General features: G+C 43.2%; 1 protein-coding gene across 1 annotated transcript in view; it reads right to left on the bottom strand.

The window, feature by feature from the left end:
• Positions 1-1,229: 1,229 nt before the first annotated feature.
• The window catches only part of LOC139435342 (uncharacterized), a 37,023-nt gene continuing 24,471 nt past the window's right edge, over positions 1,230-13,781 (bottom strand). The window contains exons 3-6 of the mRNA XM_071205889.1: positions 2,174-2,214; positions 1,548-1,647; positions 1,362-1,463; positions 1,230-1,244 (exon numbers count right to left, since the gene is read on the bottom strand). Coding sequence (XP_071061990.1) covers positions 1,230-1,244; positions 1,362-1,463; positions 1,548-1,647; positions 2,174-2,214 — 258 coding nt within the window. The remainder of the gene's footprint in view (positions 1,245-1,361; positions 1,464-1,547; positions 1,648-2,173; positions 2,215-13,781) is intronic.

Raw genomic sequence — 13,781 nt, 5'->3', positions numbered from 1 at the left:
CAATCTATTCAATAGCCTAAGAATGATACGCCAGGTAAGAGTATTAACGGAGAGAACGCAGGGCAGAGGCGCATTGACCTGTATGCTACTCCAACCCTAACCCTGCATCCTTTAGCTTTGATTCTGAAGTTTAAATATATTTTATTAACAGGCTGTTGCGCTTGATTCTAGCATTTTATAAAAAGGCTAAATGGCTGACACAAGAGGGAAGGCTATGATAAGATCCAATCACTAGCATGTGTTTGAAAGTCGACCTGTTACATGATCCCTGTGCATTATTGAGGAATCGTTTAACATTTTAAAACACAAGCCACATTTAACAGTTTGTTGCTTGGAAAGAAAAGGATTGACACTTACTCCGAGGGATTGAACCTTTTCTTTGTTCGGATAATACATTCTTATAAGTGTTGAATATTTAATAAAGTGCATTAAAAAGAGACGCGTACTCTGCCAGAATGAACAAGACCACACATATTAAATGCGTGTGTGGGCATAAAGCACACCTTTTAAGACTGGATCCTACAACAGTATAAACATGTAACTTATTAACCGTTTGAGGGGGATTTAATGTGTCTAGAGGCCAACTCAAAGGCAAAGGAGCGACACCCGAGAGTACAGAGGGCAGTCCATCGAAAATGTGGACACACAGCATAAGACTTTGGGCCCGTTTTAGCATTCCACACAAGTTTTTAACATCCAAGACTAAATCCCCTCAGGGCCGACAGGGTGAACGGCGGTGACCGTGGCATGTTAAGTCTAAGCAGGTCAGAGCAGAAGTTCGAACCATCCCAGACATCAAGAGCTTTTTTAATGTTTCATTCAACAGTGAGGACAGTGGGAAGAAGGTACTGCCAAAAATATAGACCCTCTCCACAACTTAACAAACCGGATGTGATAACTGATCTTACAGACATCTAGCCTTTTTAAATATGTAGCTGTCTTTAGATGATAAGAAATATGCAAGAGCGGAGAGCATATACAGCATCAAATGATATATGTTATCTTGTATCTTGTTTGATTGTAGTGGAAATAAGCTGCAATTCTATAGAAGGTTATGTGCAAATCAATTTGTTGACCTTTTGACCAGACTCGCTGTGTCCCTGTTTCCAGTTGTTATGCTAAGCTAATTAAGCTAATTAAGCTAACTCTCAGTTATCTCTCCATTAAAGCCAATAAACATTCAAAATGTCAATCTTTTTCTTTGTAAACTAAAAGGTTTAATGAGCCCTTTACTTGCAGTCTGTCTGGAAAATGACAAGAAGAACCGGATGCAATTGAAGCTCAAGGATTGCAGGTTTGTATGGGAAATATAATAATATATCTTATAAGACGTAAGGGCCCGCTGCAGCCACATAACTCACTATGTTAGAGCCCGGTTGCTGCTGCAGCTGTGGCACTTTGCAGTGACAGTGAGTGGTGCTCTGTAAGCACTTAGCAAGGCAGGTCTTAGACATCTCCCTCCTCTAGAAACAATGGAGGTTTGCGGGAAGAGACAACAAGAAGGGCGTCCCATGTCTATTTTAATGCGTGGTGATAAACACGCTGACAGCGTTGTCGGGGGTAGCGCCCTTGTTGCTTTCCTCTCCGCTGTTCGTTCTCCGCATCTCATCTTCTCTGCTCTGCCGTCGCAAGGTGACGGGTCCGCGGCTGTGACACATGTAGAGTGTATCTGTCACAGGACAAAAAGGCAATCGGTGCAGCGATCCGCCCCAATATGGAGGCACTTTTCGCCTCCTTGTCACCGATGCGAGGAGGGCGGCGATCAGGGGAAGCTGTCTCCTTCCTCCGCACACATGACATAACAAGTGCTCTTTCCTTTCATTCCCGGCTTCTTCGCTGCCGTTTCTCTTTCTTAGAGCGGGATCAGAAAGGGACATACGCATCAGAGAGTGTAGATTTGTATCCCTGAGAGACAGTAATAGGACAATGTAATATTGGAAATAAACAACAATGCAAATTCAAATCAGATCTGGGACAAACTGATCAAGTGACCACGCTTTAATAACACGTCTCATACAGCGATACACATGTAGCGGTCGCAATAACTTTGGCCTTGTATGAAAGGATGTTGCCATGCGGGGGCATTCACATAATACCGAATAATAAATAAAGCAAATAAATAAAAATTGGGAAGGGTACTGAGAATATGTGAGAGCAGGTGCTGGCTTCCCACCTCTTCTGCTTTGGAAAGCACAACACCTTGATGACCTCTGTCTGAGAATGAGGGGAGGACAGGAGGAGGGGTGGAAGGGGGGATGTGACTCACTTGGACTGAAAACAGTATTTTTATTTGCGATATGTTCACAGAAGGGCCTGGCTTGAAGATGTATTTTCTTGATTAAGTCGAGGCTATTTTTGAGTCTCCTGTGAGTCACGGTACAGCAGGTGCAAAACAGTGACAGTTAATTAAGATATTAAGCATTATTTTCATCTCAATAAACGCCCATTTTGTGGAAAAAAACTTCAATTGACTGACATGGAGCTGCGAGAGGAATTTCCCTATAGCCTTCTTTTCCAATGTGCGTCAGGGCCCGGCGGTGCAGCTTGGCCATAGATAGGCAGCTCACATCACATCACATCACATATAGACCCTGCCACATCCCCATGGGGGAACAGGGGAGGCTTATCAAAGGCTTGGTCTAAAGAGGAGTGATGGGAGAGGCCAGTGAAACGCACTCCCACTGGAACGAGGGACTTTGTGTGACCAGCTTTCTGCCCGTTCGGTGCCAGGTTTGCCTCTCTGTTAATATTGTTCTCTCTCTTTATCCTGGGCTCCATTTGAAGCCGCAGTAAACACAGGTGTTACTGCCTTTACTCCAGGGGCCCCCTGCTCTCGCCGGGATATTGGAACGACTCCTGCAAAGTTCTTATTTCTGTTTTACCGCTGCTGTTTTTGCTCGCCATCTGTCTGTGTGGGGACCATTTCTGAATATCCTACCCCCCTCGCAACACACACTTTTACTGTTCCACAGTTTGAGTGACTTACTTAACTGTCTTTTACTGTCCAGCTGTCACAATGTAGGGGAGAGAGGCCTTCAGCTGTTAACATAGAGCAGTGATGATTGCATGGGGTTTGTATGCCCTGGATTTCGTCTACCAGGCTACATACTGCCTGAAAAGCATTGTTACAGCCACCTTTCATTACACACATGACAGAGGAAATTAACTTTACCCTAACTCTTCGCAATAGAGCAAATAAGCATATTTCCCAAATCATATTTACCACATTTATAAGAGGCGATTGAATTGTTTTTTTGGGAAGCTATATTTCAGACACCTTCTGAAATGGTTGTGTTTTGAACTGTGAAGGCAAAATTATTAACGACTTCCATTGATTTCTAAATGTTATGTTCAGGGAACAAAATTGAAAAACCAATCAAAAATAGTTTTCGGCTAATATAATCTCCTCCCCTGGTTGAACAAGCCGAGCCATTGCCATTTCTCTTGATTTATTGTTCATGATTACAAATGCTATACTCTATATGCCAGACTAAGTCATGCCAAGTTAAGAGAGGGGGTATCCAAGGGCTCCAACTGTGTGTGTGCATGTTCAGGTGCCAGCACCGAGGCTTGGCTCGAAGCAGGTTTAGTGCCACCAAGAGCGGCAGGTGCACTGGGGCATTGTCCATCTGGCCATAGTGGGCAGGACAGGTGCTACCTGTCAGCGGTTAGAGAGGAAGGGGGACTCACTCGGGGTTCATTGATGTATAATTAAGAAGGAAAGAAGCAGGCTGAATCCCTCAGAAGGCGAAATAATGAAAAGGTTTGTTATCTGTCACATGTGATCATGTTTTATACCCTCGTGAAAGCTCACATAGTGGCAAACACAATCTGCCATGCCTTTACCTGTGAATACAGCCAATACACATATCACCTCATTACAACGGCCCTGTCAGGCAGGCAGATTTATCCGAAGCAATATGGGGAAACTGGCAGACGGTGAGAGTCGTTAGCTCGGAAACTCCAGAAAAAAACGACCTGGTGTGGAACAGCAGAGCTCGACAAAACTGGACATTAAATTGCCAATCAGCAGGAAAAACCCACCTCGCTCCGTGCGGCTCACACACACCTGTACGCTGACTTTGTCAACCTTTGCCCCGTCAGTCTGTCAATTTGTGCTGCACCTCTCCATTAGGTGGGTGCTGACGTGGCAACTCCTGGCCCTGCAAACAATGTTGATGCTCATCATGGCTGCTAACAGATTTGATGCCGGACCACTCTTAACCTGGAGAGCCAGTTTGCCAGAGTTATTTTCTCACTTCATTACGTTGCAAATAGAAAAATAACAGTGTGTCTGCTTTGCACATTGCACCACTGCTACAAGTGAGTTGGCAGCAGTCATGCATTGTTGTGACTGCTCGTCTTCCCGGGCTATTTCCAGGAGTACTTTAAACTACGTTACAGTCAATCGTGAGTGGTTCCGTGAATAGGCCTACATATTGCTGCCAGATGCAAAAAGGCGCCGCCCTCCGACTCGTGATGCAATCTCAATCTATCTTTCAGGGGACTGAAACAGACACGGTGCTATCAGCGTGTATCATTTCTGCCTCTTCATCCATCAGCGAGCGGCTGTTCGCTCACCGCCAGCGAGCGCCCTGAGAGAGCGCGCCACTTCCACTTGTGTGTGCGGTGGGCAGAGGCAGCGTGGCAATTTGCCGTTGATTGTTTCCCATTTTCCCTCAGCGAGTTCGAGCTCAGACGCAGGTGGAGAACAGGGAGTGGGAGGGGAGGGAAACGATGACGGTTAAATAGAACACTACTGGACTGCCCTCACACACACCGAGGGAAGAGGCCATATGCCCCAAAGGCCATTTTTCATCGTTATTATGCTTGGGTCCGGAGAGCTGAGTGCAAACACCACTGACCTCTAAAGCAGGTCACCATTACAGAGGGAACAAGCATGCGTGTGCGTGGGTGTTAGAATTTGATCGTATTGTTTGGGAGCGCTACACGTGCCTCGGAGTTTGTGCAATAACTCATCCGTCTGCCCCGAAGAAGGGAGCTATTCCTGCTCACCGTCATTACCATCACCGTCAACATTACCTCCTCTATGACTGCCTTCAACTCCTCACCACCCAATAATCTCACACACACCCACACACTCACACACACACAGTTTGTTGTTCTGCAGGTCGGAGCCGCGTCCCAGAAGTGTGGACTCATTGGCAGGCAGCGTGAATAACAGGAATTGCAGGGAATACTAAGTCCAAAAAGGGAAGGTGTTATGCACCCTCGCACTATACATAGAACAAGGCCGAGGTCTTTACTCTGCTGTTTCACTACCGTGCTAATAAGATCTCCACCTGCGAGTAGAGCAGGGATAAAATCAAATAAAACAGGTTTTTTAAATGTGTGAATAATCCTGCTTCAAACCGAACGTAAATTACACTTTTCTATTCCAAAATGACCTAAACCACATAGCTGATATACTTTTAAAGGTTATTTTTGGTCCTTTACACAGATACATTGGAAAGGGGGAGGGGACTAAAGAACTTCAGTACATGAGCTGCCCACATTTTATTTGTACGCAATTTAAGATCTTAGGCCTGACAACATTTTAAGGGCTATCCCTTTAAATGTAAAAATGAAAACATGTGAACTTCAGGTGATTATTTCCCTGCCAATATGAATATGATGCCCCCATCCAAAGTATTTTCAGTGGCAGGGATCAAGGATTGTCCTCTCATGTGTTGCTATAAAGGCAGCTACACTATTTGAAGGCTTTTTTATAAGACTAATCCACTTAATAATTCATAACAGGAGCGGTAATTCCTTATCAGAGGATAAGCTTGAAGCACCTAACACGATACACGTATCAAATGGGAGCGACGGTTGGTTCGCTATCAAGGCTTTGGACAGGGACAAGTGTTCACAATGTGGGCTAAATATAAACCAGTGCCCAGTCCAAACGCGACCTACAGTGACCTGTATCGCTGCAATAATAACCATGGAATGAATTGTTAGCATGTTTGCTAAATTGAACGGGAATCTTATTTATTTTTTCCATTGCAGTCCTTTGTTGTGCTGATAAACACACGCATTAGTTGCCAGGAGTTTTAAATGATGCCATATGGGAGGATATCTCTGTGTCAGGGTGTGTGTGTGTGTGTGTGTGTGTGTGTGTGTGTGTGTGTGTTCACAGTCGCAGCCAGCCCAGCAAGACTCTTTCAAGTCGACAGCCAAATAAAGTTAAAGGCAGTTAGATAGTGAGAGAGGCACTCCGCCAGAGGTCACACCGCTTTGGAGGATAATCTGTCTCTTACTTTTTCCACAGTTTTCATCCAGCCACCTTAAATGGAGATAACTCACGGACGGGTTATTTATACCAGACTGTCTGCAGACCACGTGGAAACAAAATATTGTTCTGACGATGATTTGCGACATCGGACACCAGATTGGAGCTCATGTTTCCTTTTTACTGGCCCTTCTGAGTTTCACCATAATACACACACATTTCTGCTGATGTTTTTATTACAGGAGCGATCCCTATTCAAGCATTAATAAAGCAGAGAAAGCGTTCTGTAATCCACTTTTATGAAGTGAATTTAAGGAGATACACGAGCTTAGAGAAAACCACCTCAAACATCCCCGATAACAGGAAAGCATGCCTGTGATTGACTGTGTATTCCACGGAGAGTCCACTAAGCAGCAGAACACGATGCTCTAAAGATGATAAGTGCTTCAAGATAGAGAAAAAGAACAAATGAAATGTACAAATTGAACCCGGAGGAACAATTGAAGCAAGAATAGTTGCGGTCGTTAGCAGCGATCCCTGCGGTGTGCACGAGCAATGCGATAAGGTTCATTTGGGGAGATGGTTTGCCATTCTTTTATCTAAATGTTATTGTTGTTGCTGCATTTTTTTTTGCTGATTCATACTTGTTATTGCACAGGTTCAGTGAAATAAAAACAAGCTGCAGAAAGAAAATGGCAAGATAACAGGAGTCAAATGAGGCTAGACTTGTGGATGTTTGAATGTACTTGGATGCATGTAACCTAGGGTTGTCAATACACGTAAAGAATTGTAGTTTTGATGTGTTTTACATCATTATTAATTTGACTTAAAGGTGGGGTAGGTAAGTTTCAGAAACCGGCTCGAGATACACTTTGTTATATTCCATGGAATGCTCTTAACATCCAGATAGCAATGAATATCTGAAGTGCTTTGACAAAAAATCCATAAAAAAATGTCATCTGTAGAAGCCGTAATACTGTAAAAAGTACAACCAATCCGTTTAGCCGGGCCGGATAAACGGATTGGATGGCCTACCTGCCTGTCAGCCTTCCATCGGGGCACAAACTTATCTCGTGCCCTCATTGGTCATGTGCGCGTTCGTGTGTGTTGGAGGAGGGGCTCTATAAGGAAGTGGCAGATTTTCTCCGGTTGTGTATTTTCTTAGAGCCGGGACTCGATTAAAAAAATTAATCTAATTAATTAGAGGCTTTGTAATTAATTAATCGCATTTTTAATCAAATATACATATTTGACCTGAGAACAGTGAGAAGCAATTTTCACATGGATGTTACTGCAAGTGGTCTACAGTCCAAGTGCATGACATTAAGGATTTTGGGGGATAGCCCTGTGGGCCATCTAAGCTAATTTACAGATGGCCCTGAGCCCAATAGAGATTGCCCTGAAAAATGGGGAAAAAAGGGTTTGGGGGGCCTCCGCCCCCCTACATTTTTTTGATTTTTGCAGGTCTTAGATGCTGTCTGGTGCATTCTCTAGAATGAATTATAAGATGAACCACCACAATATTATATTGTACAATTTCAATTTTATTCTTCATTTCACTTGTTTGTTTGTTCTTGTTTGTGTTTGCTCGCTTGCATGCCCTGCATAGCAATAAGAAATACTTAAGTTGTTGGTCAAAACACTTTCCATCTGATGAAGGCAAATGCCTTCCCAGATGGAAAAAAGTAGAAAACATTACATTCAGTTATAACTGCCAAAACAAACATTATTTACACTATTATGGCCCCTGTTAAAAATGTTTGTAATGTTAACTACTGTAAATTGGTCGAACGAATGCCTCCTCATCCGGAAGCTGACCGAGCAGACCCGAGCAGCAGTCGAGAGGAGCCGAGCGCATCCGCGAAGCACGCGTCAGAGTTCCCGTTAGCCGGCAAATCTAAATATCTTCGGTCAAAATTATTTCCCTTTAGAGCAATACCGCTTCAGTTGTGCCACTTATGTGACAGACAAGAAGAGTATGTGACAGACAAGAATAATCAACTCTAATGTCTAACACTTAATGTGGAGAAAGAGATGTCCTGTATGGGTTGATTGTGCGTTGATCTGTTGGTAATGCCTCGGGGTTCCGGTGGGCATGTAAACAAATGCATAATGCTGCGCTATACTTTGTGGCCTCATCCAGTTGCATAGCGACACTTATTGTGTAGTTGTCTTTTAATAAGCAGGTAGTCATATCATTAGCTAGAACTAGCTGGATCTGATCGATATGGACATAAACGCGAGTGAAGTCTAATCTGACGGGAGAGAGAGATCAGCTGCTGCTGACGAGTCGAGACTCGACACGCAGCTCTGCATAACCACATGCAGCGGTGAGCGGAACAAAACACACACTTCAGGTTAGAATATCACACGGAGCTATTTTAATTACCTCTCAAACTACCTAAACTAGTTATAGATATGTTTAGTTTTACTGTCGGGTCACTCATTACTAGGGTTGGGTACCGAGAACCGGTTCCGGTTCGGAACCGGTTCCAACATTTCGATTCCAACGGTATCATTTAGAAATGTGAATTTCGGTTCCGCTTTTCGATTCCTGAGGAAATGTTTCTCGCCGCTCTCCGTAGCCTACTGCATGACTGCAGCGGGCGGGAAATGTAGCGTTGTATCTACATTTCCTACAGTGTAACCTGAGACCAGGGCCGGCCTGTCGCACTGGCATTATAAATGTTCGCCTAGGGCGCCAGATCTGTGGAGGCGCTGCGCTGACAGCTCTGGGAGAAAAAATAAATGTTTTGACCGTTGGTGCTCATCCTAATTTTCGGCCTTGATGTAACAACATTCATAATTAAGTAAATGTAACACCCTTTTCATCCCGGTTACACTTTTCATTTGCCCTGTACGTTGGGCGCTGCAAGTGATGAAAATGGGGGATGTTGGCTTATCTGGCAACCGCAGCTCACGAGGGTGCACTGGAACCGGCGCTGTTGTTATTAGCATCTGGTGCTAGCTGCTCTTACGGAAGAAGAAGATGTTTCTACAATGATGTGGAGGGAGAGTCCTCTCCAGTCAGACTGAGAGGCTGATAACTTCAGCTCAGTGAGGTAAAGGACTCTCAGTGTTTAGATAGTTCACTTTAGTCTAAGTTATCTCAGTGGGTCTCAAACGTTTTGATCACAATTTATGTAAACACATATTTCCAAGGCACTCCTTTATAATTATTGGGATAAAACAGGTTTGAAATCATTACAATGTATACTATAGGACAGTAAACCAGACATATCGTTTTAAACTGGAGAGATAAAAAAATATGCATAAATAAAATAGTAAGATATGAATGAACAACAAAAATAAAATGCATTACATGTAGGCTATTTGTTATTTAATTATTCAAATGTAAACCGATCTTTTTCATATGGGTGTTTGGAGTTGTACCCCCTAGATCTAGTCTCTAGTAATTCTGTTTAAAGTGCACCAGATTGAAGCATTTTACTTCAAAATGTTCAAACATTTCTTCCCGGTATGCCTGAGAAGGCAGATATGCTTGTTTTTCTCAACAAGAACTGTTTTTAAAAGTTGAACTGTTGTAGCTTCAGGGGTTCTCAGGTTAAAGTTACATAGCAGTGAATATAAACAGACTGATTAATGTGAATATTACTTTAAACTAACCTGTGTAAAAGTTTCTCGAATAAATGTAATTTTTTTGGTGGAAGAAGCATGTATCATTTTTTTACCCTGCCCCTCAAAGAATCGGAATCGAGAACCGTTAAGAACCGGAATCGAAAAGTAGAATCGGAATCGTGGAAATTCAAACGATACCCAACCCTACTCATTACTGGATCCGCGAGCTGCATGATACTGGCATAATAGATTGCCCGATCGGGCAGCCAGAAGGTGAGGCTTCATTGCCCGAGCTAAATACTAGATGGCCCCGGGCCATAGGGCAGTCCTTAATGTCGAGCCCAATCCAGTGAGCCAGGGAGTTGGTTATTCTCTCAGACGTGGACTTACTTATCCTGGCCCTGAAACCAGTCATCTGGTTGAGTGTGGGTTGGGTCAGGGTGTGGTTCCTTGCATTCGGAGTCGGGCTAACGTCCACGCTAGCTGCTACATGCTTGGCATTTTGGTGATACTTTAGGCTTGATGTGCTGCGGTGATATGCAAATTATTTTTTGCATAATTTGCACACAACCGTGCTCTTGTCGACGCTTCCATCCGTCCTTTTAAAAAAAAAAAAAAATCCCATCCACGGGGCCGACCAAAGCGGTCTCATCAGCTTGTTCGTTCATGTTTGACTATTGTTCACCGTGGTTTGTTGTTGTTTGAAGTCCCATGCTGAAGTCATGAACGTTAGTTGGTGCTCCAGTATAATCGGTACGCCTGAAACTCATCCAGTGAGAAACGTTCCGCTGTGCAAAAATAAGTGCGATTAAAATGCGTTAATTTTTGTGTAATTAATTCATCTTAATTAACGCGTTAAAGTCCCGGCCCTACCAAATTCTAGCGATCTCGAGCCGGTTTCTCAAATGTACCTACCCCACCTTTAACATAACAAGGACTTATTCTACTTTTTGCAAACAGTGTGCATGTTGGTATATAATATGTAAACAACTTGCTTTTAAAGAAAAGGGATTTATTGGGCTTTGTAAAACTTGAAAAGCTATTTTCACTTACCAAATAATCAGCAGATTATTCCATAATAGAAAAGCATATTAGTTGAAACCCTCGTATAGACATAGTAACTATATCTTGCATCAAGATTCTACATTCGAGAAGTGGATAAATAATCAAATAGTTGATCCGAAGGCCATTCTGCAGAATGACTCCTTGAGGGACAAACACAAGCCAAAACAAAGAAAAGCTGAGAAAAGCTCTCCATCAAATAGACAGTGTTAAGCACAGAGGATGATCCACCCGGTCCAGCAGAGGCAACAGAACACAGAGTTCATAAACATCAGATAATTAAAAAAGCAAGAGCCTCACTCCCCCCACTCTTTTAAACCCCTGCCATGTGCAACTGCAAATACAAATCTCAGACAGCTATTAATAATTTATTTCCCTGATATCGACTCTTATTCCATTGTGTTTTTCGCAGCTCATTAGAAACTGTCCGGCTTGGCACAGTAATTGGTCAATAGGGGTGATAGATGACCGCCACGCATGAGCTCCTTGAAACCCTAGTGCGTGAGAGAATGAGAATAGCTCCTTCTTTTTTCTCTTTATTATGCAGGAGCGCTTCAGGGGGATTTATCCCAACACTATTCCTTTGTGGAGTGTCAGTAAATATATTTATTGAATCAGGGGTGGGCTAAATTGGTCGATATTTGTATGATGGGTCTGGTATCAAATCCATGCATGATTTGGGATAGAATCATCATGGTCTCATTGCATTGGAATTGTATTCGACACAGGGAAAGATATCTCCTTTCGCATTTTCCAGGATCCTAAGTCTCTCCAGGGTGAAAGATACTGCACAACATAATAATAAAAATGTTGTCAACATGGCTTCAGCACAAATCAATGAGGAAACCTTGAACAACAGCATGTTTCCTCGAAAACACACCTGAGTCCGGGAGGAATAACAAGCAGCTTCAAATAGAGAAAATGGAGAAGTACATGTCATATGTCATAAGACAAAAAGTATTCCAAACACGGCTGAATAATGAGACCAAACATTTGTGCATATCCATGGCGACTAGACCTCTCAGCGGGAAACTGTCCACATAGAGCAAAAACACGTACACACACACACTCCGGGAGATGACACAGACGAGTACTTACTGTTCTGTTCAATCTATAAATTCCTCCCACTGAGCTGCTGCCTGATGCTCCACCATGTCATCCATCATGCCTCCACCCTCCCTTTGTCCCTCACCTCTTGTCCTCCAACATGATCCCAAGAGTGTGTGTGTGTGTTTGAGGGTGCAGTGACTTGTGACGGTTGGAGTCCTAACCTGGTCACCGTCCTAACACTTCCCGCTGCCCCCAAACTCAATTAGCTCAAGCTTGAATGTGTCTGCCATTAATCTATCTTCACTACACATGTATGCATGCACATCACACTCGCGGGGGAAAAAAAAACATGGCCTCAGGTCAGAGCCACATGCCCAGCGGGGGTTGCCAGGGGCCAAGCTTTTGTCGTGAAGGAGGGCCCTGAGGTGGACAAAGAGCGAGCCAAACCCACGGAGGGCTCTGACCATCCGTCTTCTTAATGGCCCTGTCATAATTCATAATAGATTTTAATTCAGCTATATGAAGCTATGTGCGAGGGGAAAACGAGGCCTTTACGATCCGACAACGGCCAGAACAGCAGGATGTGGCCGGGGTCCAGAAACAGGGGCTCAGAGGAGAGCTGTTCACATGAGCCGGTGTTCGACTAACATGCAGCTTTGTGTTTATCAGGGTTTGGAGTGTTTCAATTCATTTAGAAATACTTGTCCTATTGTGCCATAGAAAACATTTTTTCATTATTGACTTATTTTTACGTAGAAAATCGCAAAGGATATTGATTTGACCGTTTGTCTGTCAGCGGGATTACTGAAGTGGCCCAACAAACCAGGAACTTTTTCACATTTTCTTTAACTTTGTGAGATATGACATTTGAACGGTGTTTCGATCTCCCCGTCTGTACACTCAAACTGAAAGATCAACAATAAAGTTCACTTTGACTTGAAGAAATGTGATTTGAGTAAATACAGATTTGGAACGAAAAGTGTAATAATCTGCCAGTGCAGTGACATAAGACAAAATAAGAATTATATAAATAATAATGTGGGTGCTAGAGTAGTTGTCTACTGTCTTATATACACACATGCATTTCCAAACATTTGGACTACCTATGTTGCAAATGTATTATCTTTTCAATTTACACACGGCATCTATTGCACGTCTGTCCGTCCTGGGAGAGGGATCCCTCCTCTGTTGCTCTCCCTGAGGTTTCTCCCATTTTTCCCTTTAAACTGGGTTTTCTTTGGAAGTTTTTCCTTGTACGATGTGAGGGTCTAAGGACAGAGGGTGTCGTATTGTCATACTGATATTCTGTACACACTGCGAAGACCACTGAGACAAATGTAACATTTGTGATATTGGGCTATATAAATAAACATTGATTGATTGATTGATTGATTGATTGATTGATTGATTGATCTTGTTATAAGCCAAAAATGTTCCAGAGTATTAGATAATCTAAAAGTGAAGTTATTGTGCTCACAGCAAGAAAGGAGGTGGAGCTTGGAGCATCTAAAGAAGTACATAACCACATCTATAACTTTAAAACTATACAGAATGTGCCATAACTTGTCAACAAAAGACTAGTAAGCATATAACTTATTCTTATTACCACAAACTCAGCATGCCGGAGGTCTTCACTATGGTCTGTCGCTGCAGGGAACATGTGGTCTGCATCTTCAGATTATGCTCTGGTCTAGCTCAGCTAAAAAAAGTACCAAGCCAGCTGAGCAGTACTGACAATACTCGGCAATACTGACAATGTTCTCTTTACTTCACCTGTCTGTCTGTCTGTCTCCTAGTCTCAGCCGCTCCACTCTCAAGGCACACAACCACAAAAGTCTGCATCTTGTGGGCAAAA

This window comes from Pseudochaenichthys georgianus, chromosome 2, assembly GCF_902827115.2.
Source record: "Pseudochaenichthys georgianus chromosome 2, fPseGeo1.2, whole genome shotgun sequence".
Taxonomy (NCBI): domain Eukaryota; kingdom Metazoa; phylum Chordata; class Actinopteri; order Perciformes; family Channichthyidae; genus Pseudochaenichthys; species Pseudochaenichthys georgianus.
This window is presented reverse-complemented; position numbering and strand designations above follow the sequence as displayed.